At 51.3% G+C, this 21,839-nt stretch overlaps 1 protein-coding gene across 2 annotated transcripts in view; it reads right to left on the reverse strand.

The window, feature by feature from the left end:
• col11a1a (collagen, type XI, alpha 1a) overlaps positions 1-21,839 on the reverse strand; it is a 605,254-nt gene that overhangs the window by 569,318 nt on the left and 14,097 nt on the right. For both annotated transcript variants that reach the window (XM_063064825.1, XM_063064824.1), the window contains exon 2: positions 18,668-18,835. In XM_063064825.1, the coding sequence (XP_062920895.1) occupies positions 18,668-18,835 (168 nt within the window). The remainder of the gene's footprint in view (positions 1-18,667; positions 18,836-21,839) is intronic.

The raw sequence follows: 21,839 nt of genomic DNA on the forward strand, positions 1-21,839 counted from the left end.
AACCACAGCGTGGACAGGTGGATGGGTTGACAGTGAATCACAGAGTGGACAGGTGGACGGGGTGTCAGTGAACCACAGAGCGGACAGGTGGACGGGGTGTGAGTGAACCACAGAGTGGACAGGTGGGCACGGTGTGAGTGAACCACAGAGTGGACAGGTGGACACGGTGTCAGTGAACCACAGAGTGGACAGGTGGACGGGGTGTCAATGAACCACAGAGTGGACAGGTGGACGGGCTGTCACTGAACCACAGAGTGGACAGGTGGACACGGTGTCAGTGAACCACAGAGTGGACAGGTGGACGGGGTGTCAGTGAACCACAGAGTGGACAGCTGGATGGGGTGTCAGTGAACCACAGAGTGAACAGGTGGACACGGTGTCAGTGAACCACAGAGTGGACAGGTGGACACGGTGACAGAGAACCACAGAGTGGACAGGTGGACATGGTGTCAGTGAACCACAGAGTGGACAGGTGGACACGGTGACAGAGAACCACAGAGTGGACAGGTGGACACGGTGTCAGTGAACCACAGAGTGGACAGTTGGACACGGTGTCAGTGAATCACAGAGTGGACAGGTGGACACGGTGTCAGTGAACCACAGAGTGGACAGGTGGACACGGTGTCAGTGAACCACAGAGTGGACAGGTGGATGGTGTGTCAGTGAACCACAGAGTGGACAGGTGGATGGGCTGTCAGTGATCCACAGAGTGGACAGGTGGACACGGTGTCAGTGAACCACAAAATGGACAGGTGGACACGGTGTCAGTGAACCACAGCGTGGACAGGTGGACGGGGTGTCAGTGTATCACAGAGTGGACAGGTGGACGGGGTGTCAGTGAACCACAGAGTGGACAGGTGGACGGGGTGTCAGTGAACCACAGAGTGGACAGGTGGACGGGTTGTCAAGAACCACAGAGTGGACAGGTGGACACGGTGTCAGTGCACCAGAGAGTGGACAGGTGGACACGGTGTTTGTGAACCACAGAGTGGACAGGTGGACACGGTGTCAGTGAACCACAGAGAGGACAGGTGGACGGGGTGTCAGTGAACCACAGAGTGGACAGGTGGACGGCGTGTCAGTGAACCACAGAGTGGACAGGTGGACACGGTGTCAGTGAACCACAGAGTGGACAGGCGGACGGGGTGACAGTGAACCACAGAGTGGACAGGTGGACACGGTGTCAGTGAACCACAGAGTGGACAGGTGGACGGGGTGTCAGTGAACCACAGAGTGGACAGGTGGACACGGTGTCAGTGAACCACAGAGTGGACAGGTGGACGGGGTGTCAGTGAACCACAGAGTGGACAGGTGGACACGGTGTCAGTGAACCACAGAGTGGACAGGTGGACGGGGTGTCAGTGAACCACAGAGTGGACAGGTGGACACGGTGTCAGTGAACCACAGAGTGGACAGGTGGACACGGTGTCAGTGAACCACAGCGTGGACAGGTGGACGGGGTGTCAGTGTATGACAGAGTGGACAGGTGGACGGGGTGTCAGTGAACCACAGAGTGGACAGGTGGACACGGTTTAAGTGAACCACAGAGTGGACAGGTGGACACGGTGTCAGTGAACCACAGAGTGGACAGGTGGACACGGTGTCAGTGAACCACAGAGTGGACAGGTGGACGGGGTGTCAGTGAACCACAGAGTGGACAGGTGGACACGGTGTCAGTGAACCACAGAGTGGACAGGTGGACACGGCGTCAGTGAACCACAGAGTGGACAGGTGGACAGGGTGTCAGTGAACCATAGAGTGGACAGGTGGACACGGCGTCAGTGAACCACAGAGTGGACAGGTGGACACGGTGTCAGTGAACCACAGAGTGGACAGGTGGACACGGTGTCAGTGAACCACAGAGTGGACAGGTGGACGGGGTGTCAGTGAACCACAGAGTGGACAGGTGGACACGGTGTCAGTGAACCACAGAGTGGACAGGTGGACACGGCGTCAGTGAACCACAGAGTGGACAGGTGGACAGGGCGTCAGTGAACCACAGAGTGGACAGGTGGACAGGGTGTCAGTGAACCATAGAGTGGACAGGTGGACACGGCGTCAGTGAACCACAGAGTGGACAGGTGGACGGGGTGTCTGTGAACCACAGAGTGGACAGGTGGACACGGTGACAGTGAACCACAGAGTGGACAAGTGGACGGGTTGTCAGTGAACCACAGAGTGGACAGGTGGACACGGTGTCAGTGAACCACAGAGTGGACAGGTGGACACGGCGTCAGTGAACCACAGAGTGGACAGGTGGACAGGGTGTCAGTGAACCATAGAGTGGACAGGTGGACACGGCGTCAGTGAACCACAGAGTGGACAGGTGGACACGGTGTCAGTGAACCACAGAGTGGACAGGTGGACACAGTGTCAGTGAACTACAGAGTGGACAGGAGGACACGGTGTCAGTGAACCACAGAGTGGACAGGTGGACGGGGTGTCAGTGAACCACAGAGTGGACAGGTGGACACAGTGTCAGTGAACCACAGAGTGGACAGGTGGACACGGCGTCAGTGAACCACAGAGTGGACAGGTGGACAGGGTGTCAGTGAACCATAGAGTGGACAGGTGGACACGGCGTCAGTGAACCACAGAGTGGACAGGTGGACACAGTGTCAGTGAACCACAGAGTGGACAGGTGGACACAGTGTCAGTGAACCACAGAGTGGACAGGTGGACACAGTGTCAGTGAACCACAGAGTGGACAGGTGGACACAGTGTCAGTGAACCACAGAGTGGACAGGTGGACACGGTGTCAGTGAACCACAGAGTGGACAGGTGGACACAGTGTCAGTGAACCACAGAGTGGACAGGTGGACACAGTGTCAGTGAACCACAGAGTGGACAGGTGGACACAGTGTCAGTGAACCACAGAGTGGACAGGTGGACGGGGTGTCAGTGAACCACAGAGTGGACAGGTGGGCACGGTGTCAGTGAACCACAGAGTGGACAGGTGGACACTGTGTCAGTGAACCACAGAGTGGACAGGTGGACGGTGTGTCAATGAACCACAGAGTGGACAGGTGGACGGGCTGTCACTAAACCACAGAGTGGACAGGTGGACACGGTGTCAGTGAACCACAGAGTGGACAGGTGGACGGGGTGTCAGTGAACCACAGAGTGGACAGGTGGACACGGTGTCAGTGAACCACAGAGTGAACAGGTGGACACGGTGTCAGTGAACCACAGAGTGGACAGGTGGACACGGTGTCAGTGAATCACAGAGTGGACAGGTGGACAGGGTGTCAGTGAACCACAGAGTGGACAGGCGGACACGGTGTCAGTGAACCACAGAGTGGACAGGTGGACACGGTGTCAGTGAACCACAGAGTGGACAGGTGGATGGTGTGTCAGTGAACCACAGAGTGGACAGGTGGACGGGCTGTCAGTGATCCACAGAGTGGACAGGTGGACACGGTGTCAGTGAACCACAGAGTGGACAGGTGGACACGGTGTCAGTGAACCACAGCGTGGACAGGTGGACGGGGTGTCAGTGTATCACAGAGTGGACAGGTGGACGGGGTGAAAGTTAACCACAGAGTGGACAGGTGGACACGGTGTCAGTGAACCACAGAGTGGACAGCTGGACACGGTTTAAGTGAACCACAGAGTGGAGAGGTGGACGGGGTGTCAGTGAACCACAGAGTGGACAGGTGGACACGGCGTCAGTGAACCACAGAGTGGACAGGTGGACACGGTGTCAGTGAACCACAGAGTGGACAGGTGGACACGGTGTCAGTGAACTACAGAGTGGACAGGTGGACACGGTGTCAGTGAACCACAGAGTGGACAGGTGGACACGGTGTCAGTAAACCACAGAGCGGACAGGTGGACGGGGTGTCAATGAACCACAGAGTGGACAGGTGGACGGGCTGTCACTGAACCACAGAGTGGACAGGTGGACACGGTGTCAGTGAACCACAGAGTGGACAGGTGGACGGGGTGTCAGTGAACCACAGAGTGGACAGGTGGACGGGGTGTCAGTGAACCACAGAGTGGACAGTTGGACACGGTGTCAGTGAATCACAGAGTGGACAGGTGGACACGGTGTCAGTGAACCACAGAGTGGAGAGGTGGACGGGGTGTCAGTGAACCACAGAGTGGACAGGTGGACAGGTGGACGGGGTGTCAGTGAACCACAGAGTGGACAGGTGGACAGGGTGTCAGTGAACCATAGAGTGGACAGGTGGACGGGGCGTCAGTGAACCACGGAGTGGACAGGTGGACACGGTGTCAGTGAACCTGCTGCCCAGAACTGCCTGTTGCAACACCTTCTACAGGTGCCCAATGTACAGGGGAAGCACCCCTACATAAAGAGATTTCCACTGGGGACCTCCTCCATTTCCAAATGGTTAGAGTCCGGTCGGCAGACGAAGGCAGGAAGTGAAAGGTGTACAGGAGCAGCCCGTACAAGAAGCGCTTCAGAGCATCACGGATCAGTATGGTGGGCATCTCCACAAGACAGCTCACATTGTGCGGGACCCTCTCCCACGTGCATCCCGAGGCCCGGGTCCGACGAGCACTTCCAGGCCATCAAGTGTTGGTGCAGCCAGAACCCCTCCACTTCCCCTAGCCCCCAATAGGATGGGGATCCATTCCCCTCACAGCGAGAACACCACCTCCAGCCAATGTAGGAACACCCTGTCTGGATGATACTAGACCACAAGCCCTCAAAAGCTCTCGGTAAAACCAAGACAGTTTTCTCAGTGGTGTGGCTGATGCTGGCCACTGAAAGCCACGTACCCTTCTGCAGGCAGTGTCCCTGGAGGAGAAGGGGCATCGCCAGCCCTTATACCCCGGAGGGCGGTCACAGTACGGGTATCTCTGCAGGGTCCTGAGGCAGAGAGCTGTCAGCCCATGCCACCCCGGAGGGCGGTCACAGTACGGGTATCTCTGCAGGGTCCTGAGGTGGAGAGCTGCCAGCTGGGTGTGCACAGACACCAATGACTGACCGCCCTCTGCGATCGGAGAGTCAGGGCCGCTCCAGAGACCCAATGCCTCCAATTTCCCCAGAAGAAGTCCACCAGCCTCTTCTGGGCCCTGGAGACAAAAGAAATGAGCTGGACTAAAGTAACCAGCCAGTACCATATCATGGAGGCGACCAGCTGACTTATAATTAATCAGCCAATAATCGGTATTCAGCAGGTACCACATCATGGGAGCGACCAGCTGACTTATAACTCATGTCCTTCCCCAGTTGAAGATCGCACGAAGGAGGCCTGACCACCATCCCAGCCGGGCAGACCTCTGTCTCCAAATCCCACTAGTTTGCTGGCCAGGCCTCCTCCATCGAACTCAAGTAGAGGAGATACGTGGTGCTCCACACAAACAGCTCAGCCGTCCAGAGGGAAGTCCACCTGGCATTGACTCACCAAGAGGCCCGCGTTCTTCTCCCAGTTGACCCACGCAGAGTGCGCGGCCGAGAAGGCCTGCTAGCATTCTCGCAACCTCTGCAAGTCAACCGGGTCGGTGATCATAAGGAAGGTGTCGTTGGCGGAAGTCGAAAGGCCGGCCTCCATGTCTGGTTCGCGTAGAAACAAACCCGTTAACCTCTTATGGAGAGGGCACAGGAATGGCTCCACGCAAACAGAGTACAGCAGTACCGACATGGGTCACCCCTGACGCCCCCCCCCCAAAGCACAAGGTCGCTGTCAGGGACCCATTAACCTTAACGAGGCACTCCACGGCAGTATACAGCAGCCGAACGCGGGTCACAAAATGTGGCCCGAGCTCAAACACGCACAGAGTCCCTAAAACGTACTTGTGGCCCATCCTGACAAACAGCTTCTCTGGGTCGAGGGAGAGAGGAGCGACTGACAGACCAACCTCCCGGCACAGGTAGATCAGATCCCGAACAGGGTGGATATTGTCCTGGATCGACCGCCCTGGGGCCGTGTAGGACTGGTCAGGGTGGACCACTACCACCAGCATGGAGCCCAGACAATTGGCCATCGCCCGGGCAAAGACCTTGTACTCCACACTGAGGAGGGATACTGGGTGTCAATCCACAGGCAACAGAGATCCCCCTTCTCTGGCAGCAGGGCCACGACTGCTCTCCATCAAGAGAGGGGCATCTGACGCGTCGCCATGATCTCCCCCAGTACCCCTGCATAATCAGCCCCTAGGAGAAATTCAATGGTCAACCCATCCAGCCCTGGGGACTTGCCTCCCTGTAGCTGGTTGAGGGCACTGGCCAGCTCCACCAAAGATAGCGGGCACCTAGACAGTCAGCACCTCCAGGGCTGACCCTTGGCAAGTCCACCTACAGATCCTCCGTTCATCCTCCTGCACGGGTCCGGTGAGAAGAGAGCCTCATAAAAGGGATGCATTTCTGCAACAATTCTGGCAGATCGAGACTATGGAACCATGCTCTACCAGTGACTCCATGAGCTGCCTGCGGACACCCCTCCTATAGAACTATAGAACACTATAGCACAGAAAACAGGCCGTTCGGCCCTTCTAGTCTGTGCAGAAACTTTATCCCGCTAGTCCCATTGACCTGCACCCAGTCCATAACCCTCCAGACCTCTCCCATCCATGTATCCCTGTATTTAAGAATAAATTTATTCTTAAAACTTAAGAGTGGCCTGTATTTACCACATCAGATAGGCTCATTCCACACTCCCATCACTCTCTGAGTGAAGAAGTTCCCCCTAATGTTCCCCCAAACCTTTCCCCTTTCACCCTAAAGCCATGTCCTCTCATATTTATCTCTCCTAATCTAAGTGGAAAGCGCCTACCCACATTTACTCTGTCTATACCTCTCATAATTTTGTAAACCTCTATCAAATCACCCCTCATTCTTCTACGCACCAAGGAATAAAGTCCTAACCTGTTCAATCTTTCCCTGTAATTCAACTCCTGAAGACCCGGCAACATCCTAGTAAATCTCCTCGGCACTCTTTCGATCTTACTGACATCTTTCCTATAGTTAGGTGACCAGAACTGCACACAGAGAGTAGAAGACAGGCGAGGTGAGGTCCAGATCCTGCAGCAACTGGACCTACGACCTCACATAAGCACCTTGGGACCTCTTGGGGTGCAGATACCTCAGTGTCTCCTTCTGCCTCCAGTACTCATCCCAGAGGGGTTGGTCCCTATCGGTTGGCTCTCGCCGGGACCCTTTGTCGATCAGCTCCTTCACGAGCCGATCGATCCCGGACATCCACGCGCATATTCCTGGCAGGACAGTCAGATGTGAGCCTTGCCCGCATCCCACCAGGGCCTCAGGGAGGGGAATCTCCCCTGCTTCCAGAACTGCCGGAACGAATTACAGAGCCGGCCGTCCTCCAGCAGCCGGTTGTTGAAATGCCAGTACGCGGACCTCACCTGTGCGAGCAGCGCATTAAGGCTCATTAGTGCGTCACTTGTGCGTCAAATCGACGCCGTAGGTACGGCGAAGCCACGAACCCTGTGCACGCCTACGCGGATCCCTACGCCGTAGCCTGACACGCACCTCTCCCAAAATGTAACTACGTGTCTTGGCAACGCAGACCGCAACAACTGCGATTGGTCCAATTGGTAGCATCGCATTTCCTCCTACGCTGCAATAGCTTCCCATTGGGTGACTGAAAGACAGGGAAGGAACTCTGGCTGCAATGCTTTCCATACAGCTTTACAGACCTCCGAAATTATGGAGGACACATTTCGCTTTTACGAAAAAAGACGCTCACTTTTGACGCACACGCATGCAGAACTCGTTGACTTTATTAACTTTGCCTCCAACTTTCACCCTGCCCTCAAGTTTACCTGGTCCATTTCCGACACCTCCCTCCCCTTTCTAGATCTTTCTGTCTCTGTCTCTGGAGACAGCTTATCCACTGATGTCTACTATAAGCCTACTGACTCTCACAGCTATCTGGACTATTCCTCTTCTCACCCTGTCTCTTGCAAAAACGCCATCCCCTTCTCGCAATTCCTCCGTCTCCGCCGCATCTGCTCTCAGGATGAGGCTTTTCATTCTAGGACGAGGGAGATGTCTTCAATTTTTTAAAGAAAGGGACTTCCCTTCCTCCACTATCAACTCTGCTCTTAAACGCATCTCCCTCATTTCACGTACATCTGCTCTCACTCCATCCTCCCACCACCCCACTAGGAATAGGGTTCCCCTGGTCCTCACCTACCACCCCACCAGCCTCCGGGTCCAACATATTATTCTCCGTAACTTCCGCCACCTCCAACGGGATCCCACCACTAAGCACATCTTTCCCTCCTCCCCTCTCTCTGCATTCCGCAGGGATCGCTCCCTACACAACTCCCTTGTCCATTCGTCCCCCCCCCCATCCCTCCCCACTGATCTCCCTCCTGGCACTTATCCGTGTAAGCGGAACAAGTGCTACACATGCCCTTACACTTCCTCCCTTACCACCATTCAGGGCCCCAAACAGTCCTTCCAGGTGAGGCATCACTTCACCTGTGAGTCGACTGGGGTGATATACTGCGTCCGGTGCTCCCGATGTGGCCTTTTATATATTGGTGAGACCCGACGCAGACTGGGAGACCGCTTTGCTGAACATCTACGCTCTGTCCGCCAGAGAAAGCAGGATCTCCCAGTGGCCACACATTTTAATTCCACATCCCATTCCCATTCTGACATGTCTATCCACGGCCTCCTGTACTGTAAAGATGAAGCCACACTCAGGTTGGAGGAACAACACCTTATATTCCGTCTGGGTAGCCTCCAACCTGATGGCATGAACATTGACTTCTCTAACTTCCGCTAAGGCCCCACCTCCCCCTCGTACCCCATCTGTTACTCATTTTTATGCACACATTCTTTCTCTCACTCTCCTTTTTCTCCCTCTGTCCCTCTGAATATGCCTCTTGCCCATCCTCTGGGTCACCCCCCCCTTGTCTTTCTTCCCGGACCTCCTGTCCCATGATCCTCTCGTATCCCCTTTTGCCTATCACCTGTCCAGCTCTCGGCTCTATCCCTCCCTCTCCTGTCTTCTCCTATCATTTTGGATCTCCCCTTCCCCCTCCAACTTTCAAATCCCTTACCTCACTCTTCGTTCAGTTAGTCCTGACGAAGGGTCTCGACCTGAAACGTCGACTGCGCCTCTTCCTATAGATGCTGCTTGGCCTGCTGCGTTCACCAGCAACTTTGATGTACTGAGAAAGACTACCATGACCATGAAGCCTTGCACGGGCAGGTGTGTGCACATGCGCAATGTGTGAAAGCGTGACGTGCACATGCGTGTAGTGCCCGAATTGCAGAGCGACGCAAACACGCCAACGCAAAGTATAAATGCTCGCAACGGCGTAGCCCACTTGCGTAGGCTAGGGCGACCAAGTATAAATCAGCCTTTAGGCAGTGCCCACACCCGGCGGTGGTCCGAGCAGGCACATGGCAGCATGGAGGCGGCCGACACCTGGGAGACGTGCGCCCTAGAGATGTAGGGTTGGTCGACCCGCGAGCCCCGAACCCCTCTGTATTTCCTCGAGAAAACACAGAGGTCAGGGTAAAGGCTTCGCCAGATATCGACCAAGTCCTGTAACTTCCTCACCGAAGCTTAGCCACTCTGGGGACCAGTGCGATCCCTATTCTCGAGGGTGCAATTGAAATCACCCCCAGGATAAAGTACTTGCAATGCTGACACCTGCATCGGGCTGGGCTCAGGGGTGTACACATTGACAAAGTGCATCGGTACGCCGTCCGGACGCACGGGAAGGTAAAGTAGATGGCCTGGCACGTGTTCCTGAACCTTCGTTATTTCCTATTGGAAAAAAGGGGCCAACAAGATGGCCACCCCACTAGAAGTGGAGCCGAGGTGGCTCATGTGGACCCCCCCCCCCGACCCCTCGCCACTCCAGGAGCTAGGTGGATTTGTCCCCAGAACGGTGTGGGTTCCTGCAGGAAGCTCACTGCATATCTCCTGTCCCGGAGGACAGAGAGATGATGAGATCTGTGGAGAGCACCCCCCACCATCGTTGATGTTAAGGGTCGCGGCTTATTGAGACCCCTCACCAGAGCCCCTGGGAACAGGAGCAGAGCTTCCTTCGAGCCCTCGCTTGTCTTCACCCTGCAACTCTTCTCCAGGAACTCCAGGTGTCTCTTAAATTGCTGCCTCTCCTTACGGGTCACCTCAGATCCTCTCCCCTTCTTTTGGAGAATCGTGCAGATAAACTGAATGACTTCTCCCGGACCTGGCCAACTGGGCCATGAAACTTTTTCGCCAACACGAGGAATTCTGCAGATGCTGGAAATTCAAGCAACACACATCAAAGTTGCTTGTGAACGCAGCAGGCCAGGCAGCATCTCTAGGAAGAGGTACAGTCGACGTTTCGGGCCGAGACCCTTCGTCAGGACTAACTGAAGGAAGAGCTAGTAAGAGATTTGAAAGTTGGAGGGGGAGGGGGAGATCCAAAATGATAGGAGAAGACAGGAGGGGGAGGGACGGAGCCAAGAGCCGGACAGGTGATTGGCAAAAGGGATACGAGAGGATCATGGGACAGGAGGCCCAGGGAGAAGGAAAAGGGGGAGGGGTGAAAAACAGGATGGGCAAGGGGTATAGTCAGAGGGACAGAGGGAGAAAAAGGAGAGTGAGAGAAAGAATGTGTGTATATAAATAAATAACGGATGGGGTACGAGGGGGAGGTGGGGTATTAGCGGAAGTTTGAGAAGTCAATGTTCATGCCATCAGGTTGGAGGCTACCCAGACGGAATATAAGGTGTTGTTCCTCCAACCTGAGTGTGGCTTCATCTTTACAGTAGAGGAGGCCGTGGATAGACATGTCAGAATGGGAATGGGATGTAGAATTAAAATGTGTGGCCATTGGGAGATCCTGCTTTCTCTGGCGGACAGAGTGTAGGTGTTCAGCAAAACGATCTCCCAGTCTGCGCCAGGTCTCGCCAATATATAGAAGGCCACATCGGGAGCACTGGACGCAGTATTTCACCCCAGCTGACTCACTGGTGAAGTGTTGCCTCACCTGGAAGGACTGTCTGGGGCCCTGAATGGTGGTAAGGGAGGAAGTGTAAGGCCTCACGAACTACTGGATCCCCTCCAGAGAGACAGGTTGTAACTTGCTGCTGGAGTCGAGCACATCTGTCATCTCAACCGTAAAAGAGTCCCTCTCTTCCCCATCACTGCATCCAATGATCTCACAGTCATCACCAAGCAGTCATTGTCTGACCCAATGGGACCCTTACTCCTCACTGTGGCCCAACAGGAATCTTGTCCGCAGGCTCTACCCCATCCCCAGGGCCACTGACAGATGGTGACCCTGCCACCTCCGCATACACAATTACTCCCACATCCTGGATATGAGCTTGCTGGGCAGTACCCATCTCCACACCCTCGTCACCTTCCCTGCAAACAGCACGAGGAGAGTCCGCTCCCGCCTGACCCCTTGGGACACAGTCTCTCTGATTAGGGAAGGAGGAAGGCAGAAGAAAGGAAATTATAGAAATTGGATTCTCAATATTCCTGGATTTCAGTGCTTTAAAAGGGATAGAGAGGGGGGGAAACGGGAGGAGGGGTGGCATTAGTGGTCAGGGATACTATTACAGCAACAGAAAGGGTGGGTAATGTAGCAGGATCCTCTTTTGAGTCAGTATGGGTGGAAGTCAGGAACAGGAAGGGAGTAGTTACTCTATTGGGGGTATTCTATAGGCCCCCTGGTAGCAGCAGAGATACAGAGGAGCAGATTGGGAGGCAGATTTTGGAAAGGTGCAAAAATAAAAGGGTTGTTATCATGGGTGACTTTAACTTCCCTAATATTGATTGGCACCTCGTAAACACAAAATAAACTGCAGATGCTGTTGTCAAAGGGACACTCACAGTGCGCTGGAGGAACTCCATCCACCACAACAGACAGGATCTCCCAGTAGCCACCCACTTCAACTCTGCTTCCCATTCCCATTCAGATATGTCCATACACGGCCTCCTCTACTGCCATGATGAGGCTAAGCTCAGGTTGAAGGAGCAACACCTCATATACCGTCTAGGTAGTCTCCAGCCCCTTGGTATGAACATAGAATTCTCCATCTTCCGGTAATTCCCTCCCCCTCCCTTCTTCTATCCCTATTTCAGATCACCTCTTTCATAGTTCCGCCTCCTTCTACTACTGCACATTGTTCTCCTGCCAATCACCTCCCTCCTTCCCCTCCCCCACCCCTTTGTCTTTCAAATTACCGTTTTTTTCAATTACCAGCATTCTTCAAACCCTCCCCAAAGTTCTTCCTTCAGTCCTGACAAAGGGTTTCGGCCCGAAACGTCCACTAATCTTTTCAACTGATGCTGACTGACCTGCTGAGTTCCTCCAGCGCATTGTGAGTGTTCCATTGATTGGCACCTGTTCCAAGAGTTTAGATGGGGCAGAGTTTCTTAAGTGTGTCCAGGATGGATTCCTGTCACAGTATATAGACAGGCCGACTGGGGGAATGCCATATTAGATCTAGTACTAGGTAATGAACTGGGTCAGGTCACAGATCTCTCAGTGGGTGAGCATCTGGGGGACAGTGACCACCGCTCCCTGGCCTTTAGCATTATCATGGAAAAGGATAGAATCAGAGAGGGCAGGAAAATTTTGAATTGGGGAAGGGCAAATTATGAGGCTATAAGGCTAGAACTTGTGGGTGTGAATTGGGATGATGTTTTTGCAAGGAAATGTACTGTGGACGTGTGGTCGATGTTTGGAGATCTCTTGCCGGATGTTAGGGATAAATTTGTCCCAGTGAGGAAGACAAAGAATGGTAGGGTGAAGGAACCATGGGTGACAAGTGAGGTGGCAAATCTAGTCAGGTGGAAGAAGGCAACATACATGAGGTTTAGGAAGCAAGTATCAGATGGGTCTATTGAGGAATATAGGGAAGCAAGAAAGGAGCTTAAGAAAGGGCTGAGAAGAGCAAGAAGGAGGGCTGAGAAGGCCTTGGCAAGTAGGATAAAGAAAAACACCAAGGCATTCTTCAATTATGTGAAGAACAGAAGGATGACAGGAGTGAAGGTAGGACCAATTAGAGATAAAGGTGAGAAGACGTGCCTGGAGGCTGTGGAAGTGAGTGAGGTCCTCAGTGAATACTTCTGTTCGGTATTCACCAATGAGAGGGAACTTGATGATGGTGAGGACAATATGAGTGAGGTTGATGTTCTGGAGCATGTTGATATTAAGGGAGAGGAGATGTTGGAGTTGTTAAAATACATTAGGACAGATAAGTCCCTGGGGCCTGACGGAATATTTCCCAGGCTGCTCCACGAGGTGAGGGAAGAGTTTGCTGAGCCTCTGGCTGGGATCTTTATGTCCTCGTTGTACACGGGAATGGTACCGGAGGATTGGAGGGAGGCGAAAGTTGTCCCCTTGTTCGAAAAAGGTAGTAGGGATAGTCCGGGTAATTATAGACCAGTGAGCCTTACATCTGTGGTGGGAAAGCTGTTGGAAAAGATTCTTAGAGATAGGATCTATGGGCATTTAGGGAATCATGGTCCGATCAGCGAGAGTCAGCATGGCTTTGTGAAGGGCAGATCTTGTCTAACAAGCCTGATAGAGTTCTTTGAGGAGGTGACCAGGCATATAGATGAGGATTGTGCAGTAGATGTGACCTACGTGGATTTTAGTAAGGCATTTGACAAGGTTCCACATGGTAGGCTTATTCAGAAAGTCAGAAGGCATGGGTCCCAGGGAAGTTTGGCCAGGTGGATTCAGAATTGGCTTGCCTGCAGAAGGCAGGGGGTGGTGGTGGAGGGAGTGCATTCAGATTGGAGGATTGTGACTAGTGGTGTCCCACAAGGATCTGTTCTGGGACCTCTACTTTTCGTGATTTTTATTAACGACCTGGATGTGGGTGTAAAAGGGTGGGTTGGCAAGTTTGCAGACGACACAAAGGTTGGTGGTGTTGTAGATAGTGTAGAGGATTGTCGAAGATTGCAGAGAGATATTGATAGGATGCAGAAGTGGGCTGAGAAGTGGCAGATGGAGTTCAACCTTGAGAAGTGTGAGGTGGTACACTTTGGAAGGACAAACTCCAAGGCAGAGTACAAAGTAAATGGCAGGATACTTGGTAGTGTGGAGGAGCAGGCGAATCTCGGGGTACATGTCCACAGATCCCTGAAAGTTGCCTCACAGGTGGATAAGGTAGTTAAGAAAGCTTACGGGGTGTTAGCTTTCATAAGTCGAGTGATAGACTTTAAGAGTCGTGATGTAATGGTGCAGCTCTATAAAACTCTGGTTAGGCCACACTTGGAGTACTGTGTCCAGTTCTGCTCGCCTCACTATAGGAAGGATGTGGAGGCATTGGAAAGGGTACAGAGGAGATTTACCAGGATGCTGCCTGGTTTAGAGAGTATGGATTATGATCAGAGATTAAGGGAGCTAGAGCTTTACTCTTTGGAGAGAAGGAGGATGAGAGGAGACATGATAGAGGTGTACAAGATATTAAGAGGAATAGATAGAGTGGATAGCCAGCGCCTCTTCCCCAGGGCACCACTGCTCAATACAAGAGGACATGGCTTTAAGGTAAGGGGTGGGAAGTTCATGGGGGATATTAGAGGAAGGTTTTTTACTCAGAGAGTGGTTGGTGCGTGGAATGTACTGCCTGAGTCAGTGGTGGATGCAGATACACTAGTAAAATTTAAGAGACTACTAGACAGGTATATGGAGGAATTTAAGGTGGGGGTTATATGGGACGCAGCGTTTGAGGGTCGGCACAACATTGTGGACCAAAAGGCCTGTAATGTGTTGTACTATTCTATGTTAGACCAGTTAGCTTAACCTCAGTGCTTGGGAAGACGTTAGGGTCAATTGATAAGGATGAGATAATGGAGTACTTGGTGACACAGGACAAGACAGGACAAAGTCAGCATGGTTTCCTTCAGGGAAAATCTTGCCTGACAAATCTGTTGGAATTCTTTGAGGAGATTACAAGTAGGATAGATAAAGGGGATGCAGGGGATGTTGTATATTTGGACTTTCAGAAGGCCTTTGACAAGGTGCCACACTTAAGGCTGTTTACCAAGTTAAGAGCCCATGGTCTTACAGGAAAGTTACTAACATTGTTAGAGCATTGGCTGGTTGGTAGGAGGCAGTGAATGGGAATAAAAGGTCACTGATTGGCTGCCAGTGACTAGTGATATTCTGCAGGGATCAGTGTTGGGACCACTTCTTTTTATACCGTATATGAATGATTTAGATGATGGAATACATGGCTTTGTTGCCAAGTTTGCAGGTGATACGAAGATTGGTGGAGGGGCAGGAAGTGTTGAGGAAACAGGTAGGATGCAGAAGGATTTAAACAGATTAGGAGAATGGGCAAAAAGGTGGCTAATGAAATACAACGTTGGAAAATGCATGGTCATGCACTTTGGTAGTAGAAATAAATGTGCGGACTATTTCCTAAGCAGGAAGAAAATCCAAAAATCTGAGAGCAAATGGATTACAGGTAGACTTGGTGGTAAGGAAGGAAAATGTCATGTTCGCATTCTTTTCAAGAGGTCTAGAATACAAGAGCAGGGATGTGATGCTGAGGCAAAACAGAGATGCGGAGAAATTTCTCTAGCCAAAGGGTAATGAATTTGTTGCCACATGCAGCTGTGGAGGCCGGGTATATTTAAGGCTGAGATTGATAGGTTGTTGATTGGACATGGCGTCAAAGGTTACAGGGAGAAGGCCGGGAAATGGGTTTGAGGAGGATTAAAAAAGGATCAGGTATGACTGAATGGTGGAGCAGATGGCCTAATTCTGCTCCCATGTATTCCACTCTTATGGTCTTATGACTAACTGTGAGAGATGGCAATCCAGGGTTGTTCCAGTTCCCTTCGTGGACTACACCCTCCTCAGCAGGCCACTTGGCCTCAACTGAGGCAACAATCTGGGAAACCAATCCCACTGGTGACCTGGTACCCACAGGCGACTCCTGTTCTACAGGGCTTTGCCCCTCCCCAGGGAATACACACTGAGTGTGCAGTCTCAGCTGAATGCAAATCTGCCTCCCCACACGGACCCTTTACAGTGGTGTCGCTCACCAGCCCAGGGGCACATGTTCAGGAGATGTCTCCTCAGCAGAGGTCCCCTGTATGACAGAGCTATCCTCCAGCTCGGAGGGAATATACTCCACACATACCAGGGGTAAGTCCTCCTGGCCCCTGATCTCGAGCATCATGGGACATGTTCTTCCACTGTTTCGGGCTGCAGATATACTGAAGCACGTTGACCTCCATTACAGAGGCGTCCAAAGTCTCTGGCACCACTTCCTCCCCCCACCCTGACTTCCTCAGGTTTCAGGAGCCACAGGACTCTCCAGACTCGGTTCAGCAGCAACAACCTGCTCCTTCCCTGGGGGGGAGAAGCCTTCAGATGCTTTCTCTTCTTTTTCGCCTTCCTGCCCACCACCTGTACCCACCCCTCACCATCACCCACTACGTGTCCAACCACGACTTCCGCAGCCAGTGGCACGGGGGGGGGTGACAGGGGAGGGACAGCTGAAGGTGGGGGTCAGTGGAGGAAGGCCTGGGGTATCACCCTGTCCCTCCAAAGCAGAGTTGGCAGCCTGACGATTTGGGCAATTCTTCTGAATATGCCCAATCTCGTTTCAGGCATGGCACCTCGGGTGACCCATAGACCAGGGGATGGTATAGTAATGCCCCTCAAAATAAACCTGAAGCCTCCCCTCGACATCCCCACCCTGCTCCACTGCAGCTGCATAAGCAGACGGTGCTGGAATGAGAACAGGTGCTCATAACCCTGCGGAGGTGCCCTGTACGGTATTGGGGTTATTTTTGATCACACCTCGCCGATGGAGTACAGGTAGGGGAAGAGGGTCTTGTCACGGAGAGGGGAGTGCATGTCAGAGAGTATTACCACCTGCATGGGGCCCATCACCAACTCCACCTTTAACCCCGACTCAGGGCCAAAAACACACTCCTCGGTGACTTCAAATAGAAAATAATTTTCCCATTCAAAGCCGCTGATGCAACAATGCCCTCACAGCCTCCAACAGTCTTTGCCATAGCTTTTATGGCGAGAATCCTACCGACTGAAGTAGGCACGGTGCACTGCAGAGCATTCTTTCAAGTCAGTAATTTGAACGGGTGGTCCTCTTCATCAGCTGCAACTCCCGGCCCAGCAGCATCCACATCTGACTTTGGTGGAGCCATCTTAGAGTTGCACTCTGCCAGGTCTCAGTTGGAATTCAAGAGTTCAACACAACTGCTGGGATATTACAGTCTACACCCAGCTGAACATAGCAAACAGTCAGAAAGAAACAGTTCAGAGACGAGACAGGATGGGAGGGGAAGGGAAAAGGGAGTGGATAGGCAGGGAAGACCGTGCAGTGTTAAACACCTGAGCACCAATGAAAGCTTTTCTGAGCTGGTCCACTGTTCCTCTGACCGCTCCAAAGTCCTCTTCACCCAGAAACCCTGGGCTAGGCGCTCTGAACAGGAGGGGTTTTCCGCTTTTAAAAACGGAATAAAGCCGTCCCTGCACCTGGCAAAGTTAGACTCACACTTTGGTAATCCACCACCTGCACCTACTGATCAGCGCTGAAGAAACATGGACCAAAAAATTTCACCGAACAAAACAGAATTTTTCTAGGCAAGGAAACTGCTTCAGTCCACTGCCCAGACAATACTGCACACTCCGAAAGCCTTCTGGTGGTCTCCAAAACTATTCTTCAGTGATTTTTGCCGCAAATTTTCAACTTTATAAGAGTGAGCTCCAACAGTGTGAAGCTCTCTCAGTATGCTTCTCCCACAGTGTGACCTCCCTTAGTAACACCCCTCTGTCAGTGTGACTCTCCATCAGTACTACCTCCCCCCGACTGTGTCTCTCCCTTAGTACCTAACCTCCAAACACACACACACACACACACACACACAAAATCTTCCAGTTGTCCACCAACCCACCAGCTCCCAATACCTATTCTACCCATCAGAACCCCAAAGATCCACGGCAGTGTCACCAATCATAACATTTTTTTTCTTTAAAGCATAAGGAACAGTGTTACAGAACAGCGAGAAATGTTCAGAGATATCAATAGCCTTTGGCAACATTTTGTGTGAGAAACCTGTCTCGCACATCTCCTTTCATTTAAACTTTCACCCTGTCTAATATTTGACATTTCTACTCTGGGCTAAGGCTCTGACTTTCTATTCAATCTATGCCTTCCACAATTTTCTGATTTCTATCAGGTGTCCCCTCAGCTTCCAGCATTCAAGAGAAAACAACCCAACTGTGTCCAACCCTTCCTTACATCTTGGTGAACCTCTTCTGTATCCTCTCCTACCTTCCATCTTCTCACTGCAACAGGGTAACCAAAACTGCATTCTCAAGGACTTTACCCTGAGATTACTGCTCCCAGAATATTCCACACCCGCTGCCTACCCTACCATCTACCCAACCTACACACTGTCTATCCGCCATCAACACCCACCGCATACACTCTTTGCCTACATTCTTCACCTACAACTTCTGCCTACACCCTTTGCCATCCCCTCCATCTCAATACACTGCCTCTTTTCCCATTTTCAAATCCTGGAAAAAAATTTCTCATTTAACTTTTCCTGTTCCTGTCCCATCATAAATTCACTGAAACATTATGACCCTTGACCCCAATATTTGACCCCCAACCCCATACCCATCCCTGATGACAACTTCCTGACCCAACAACCCGCCCCCAGGCCCAACAGCCTGACCGGTCAGGCCGACCTGCGTCCCCACTCTCACCCACCGGGGTACAGCTGCCTGGTGGGTGCGCTCAGCTGTGCCCGTTTACTGACTCGGTAGGCCACATCTGGTCCTGGCTCATTCCTCCGGTTCTTGCAGAAGCCGGCCGTTTTCACCACACCCTCTGGGGAATTCTGGAACTCTAAAGCTTGGAGGACATCGACTGGACTGGCTGAAAAGAGAAGGAGGTATGTTAGTCAGAGTAGGCCATAAATCCTGATCCTCACCCCACTCAATACATCTCAGGCACCCTCGCCCACCTTTTGTGGGCAGAGGATATAGAACAAGGAGGGAGGGGGACCACACACAGCAGTCATAGGCTCATATTGCACAGGGACAGGCCCTTTGCCCCCTCCATCTCCATACTGACCCTCCAATACCCACCACACCAAACGCATTCCCCAGCACTTGGTCCGCATCCTTTCCTGCCTTGATGATTCAAGTGCTTGGCCAGATACTTGTTCAACATTGTGAGGATCTGTGCCTCCCCCCCCCCCCCCGGCAGTGACATCCATTTTGCAACCTACTCTGGATTCTTGTCAGATCTCTCCTACTGAAAGCCTGTCCTTTAGTTTCAGACATCTCTGCAGCTGGGGAAGGATTCCCACTATCAGTACCCCACAGAATTTTATCAGTTAAAATTACTGTGTGACAGAATACAACAGCCGAGCAACAGGCCTTTCAGCCCATCTAGTCTGTGCCGAATCATTAATCTGTATGGGGACTACTGATCCATTCCATTTGATCTATATGGGGACCGTAGCTTGTATAACCCACCCTACCATGTACCCCTCCAAACTCCCCTTAAATGTTCAAATGGAGCTTGCGTGCACAACTGTCCTGGCAGCTCCTTCATTCTCTCACTACACTTTGAGTGATAAAGTTCCCCCTCATGTTCTCCTTAAATATTTCACCTTTCACCCTTTGTCCATGACTTCTAGTGGTGGTCTCACCCAACCTCAGTGGAAAAAATCTGCTTGTATTTATGAGATCTTCTGTATGCCTGCCTATTGAAGAGATAACAAGCTGGAGAATCAGTGGATGTTGTGTACTTGGATTTTCCGAAGGCCTTTGACAAGGTGCCACACAAGGCTGCTTACCAAGCTCTGAGTCCTCGGTATTACAGGAAAGATTCCAGCATGGGTAAGGCATTGGCTGATTGGCTGGAGGCAAAGAGTGGGAACAAAGGGAGCCTTTTCTAGTTGGCTGCCGGTGTCTAGTGGTGTTCCATGGGTTCTGTATTGGGACCGATTCTTTTTACATTATATGTCAAGGATTTGGATGATGAAATTGATGGCTTCATTTGCAAACTTTGCAAGCAATACAAATATAGATAGAGGGGGCAGGTAGTTTTGAGGAAGTAGAGAGGCTACAGCAAGACGTAGGCAGATTAGGAGAATGGGCAAAGAAAAGGAAGTTGGAATACACTGTTAGGAAGTGTAGGTCATGTACTTTGGGAGAAGAAATAAATGTGTAGACTATTTTCAAATTGAAAAAAAATCAAAAATCTGAGGTGCAAAGCAACTTGGGAGTCCTTGTGCAAGATTTTTAAAGGTTAATTTGCAGGTTGAGTCTGTGGTGAGAAAGGCAAATGTGATGTTAGCATTCATTTCAAGAGGACTAGAATATAAAAGCAAGGATGTAATGTTGAGAATTTATAAAGCACTGGTGAGCCCTCACCGAGTATGAGAGCAGTTTTGGGCCCCTTAAATTAGAAAGGATGTGATAACACTGAAGAGGGTTCAAAGGAGGTTCACAAAATGATTCCATGATTAAAAGGCTTGTCATATGAGGGGCATTTGATAGCTCTGGGACGTTTCTCAATGGAATTCAGAAGAATGAGGGGTGACCTCTTTGAAAAAGACTTTAGCAGGGCATCTGACAAGGCCCCGCTTGGGAGGTTGATCAATAAGGATCAATCTCTTGGCATTCAAGATTAAGTAGTAAATTTGATGAGACATTGGCTTTGTGGGGGAAGCCAGAGGGTGGTGGTAGATGGTTACCTCTCTGACTGGAGGCCTGTGACTAGTCCTGTGCCACAGGGTTTGATGCTATGTCCCTTATTGTTTCTCAACTATATCATCTATATCAATAATCAATAATTCTGCTCCTATATCTTATGGTTTTATGGTCTTATAAAAGGAAATGAGAGTGCATATAATAGAGCAAAAATTAGACTATAAGACCATAAGACATAGGAGCAGAATTAGGCCATTTGACCCATTGAGTCTGCTCCACCATTCAGTCATGGCTGATCCCTCCTCAGCCCCACTCCCCGGCCTTCTCTCCATAACCTTTGATGTTGTGTCCAATCAAAAAACTATTCAGCTCTGCCTCAATGACCTGGCCTCCACAGCTGCCTGAGGTAACAAATTCCACAAATTTGCCACCCTCTAACTGAAAAAAACTCTTCACATTTCTGTTTTAAATAGATGCCCCTCGATCCTGAAGCTGCGTCCTCTTGTCCTAGACTCCCCCACCATGGGAAACATACTTTCCACATCTACTCTGTCTCGGCCTTTTAACATTCAAAAGGTTTCAATGAGATCCCTCCTCATCCACCTAACTTCCAGCAAGTACAGACCCAGAGCCATCAAACGTTCTTTGTATGATAATCCTTTCATTCCCAGAATTATCCTTGTGAACCTCCTCTGGGCCTTCTCCATTGCCAGCACAACTTTTGTTAGATGAGGAGCCCAAATCTGTTCATAATACTCAAGGTGAGGCCTCACCAGTGCCTTATAAAGCCTCAGCATCACATCCCTGCTCTTGTATGCTTTACCTCTTGTAATGAATGCTAACATAGCATTTGCCTTCCTCACCAATGCCTCTACCTGCAAGTTAACCTTAGGGGTGTTCTGCACAAGGACTCCCAAGTCCCTTTCCATTTCAGATTTTTGAATTTTTTCCCTGTTTAGAAAATAGTCTGCATATTTATTTCTATTACCAAAGTGCATGACCATGCATTTTCCAACATCGTATTTCATTTACCACTCTATTGCCCATTCTCCTAATCTGTCCTTTTGAAATCTAGCTTTTTTCTCAACACAACCTGCTTCTCCACTAATGTTCATATCATTTGCAAACTTGGCAACAAAGTCATCTATTCCATCATCCAAATCACTTATACACAGCATAAAAAAAAGCGGTTCCCACACCGACCCCTGTGGAACACC

This window comes from Mobula hypostoma, chromosome 12 (assembly GCF_963921235.1).
Source record: "Mobula hypostoma chromosome 12, sMobHyp1.1, whole genome shotgun sequence".
NCBI lineage: Eukaryota > Metazoa > Chordata > Chondrichthyes > Myliobatiformes > Myliobatidae > Mobula > Mobula hypostoma.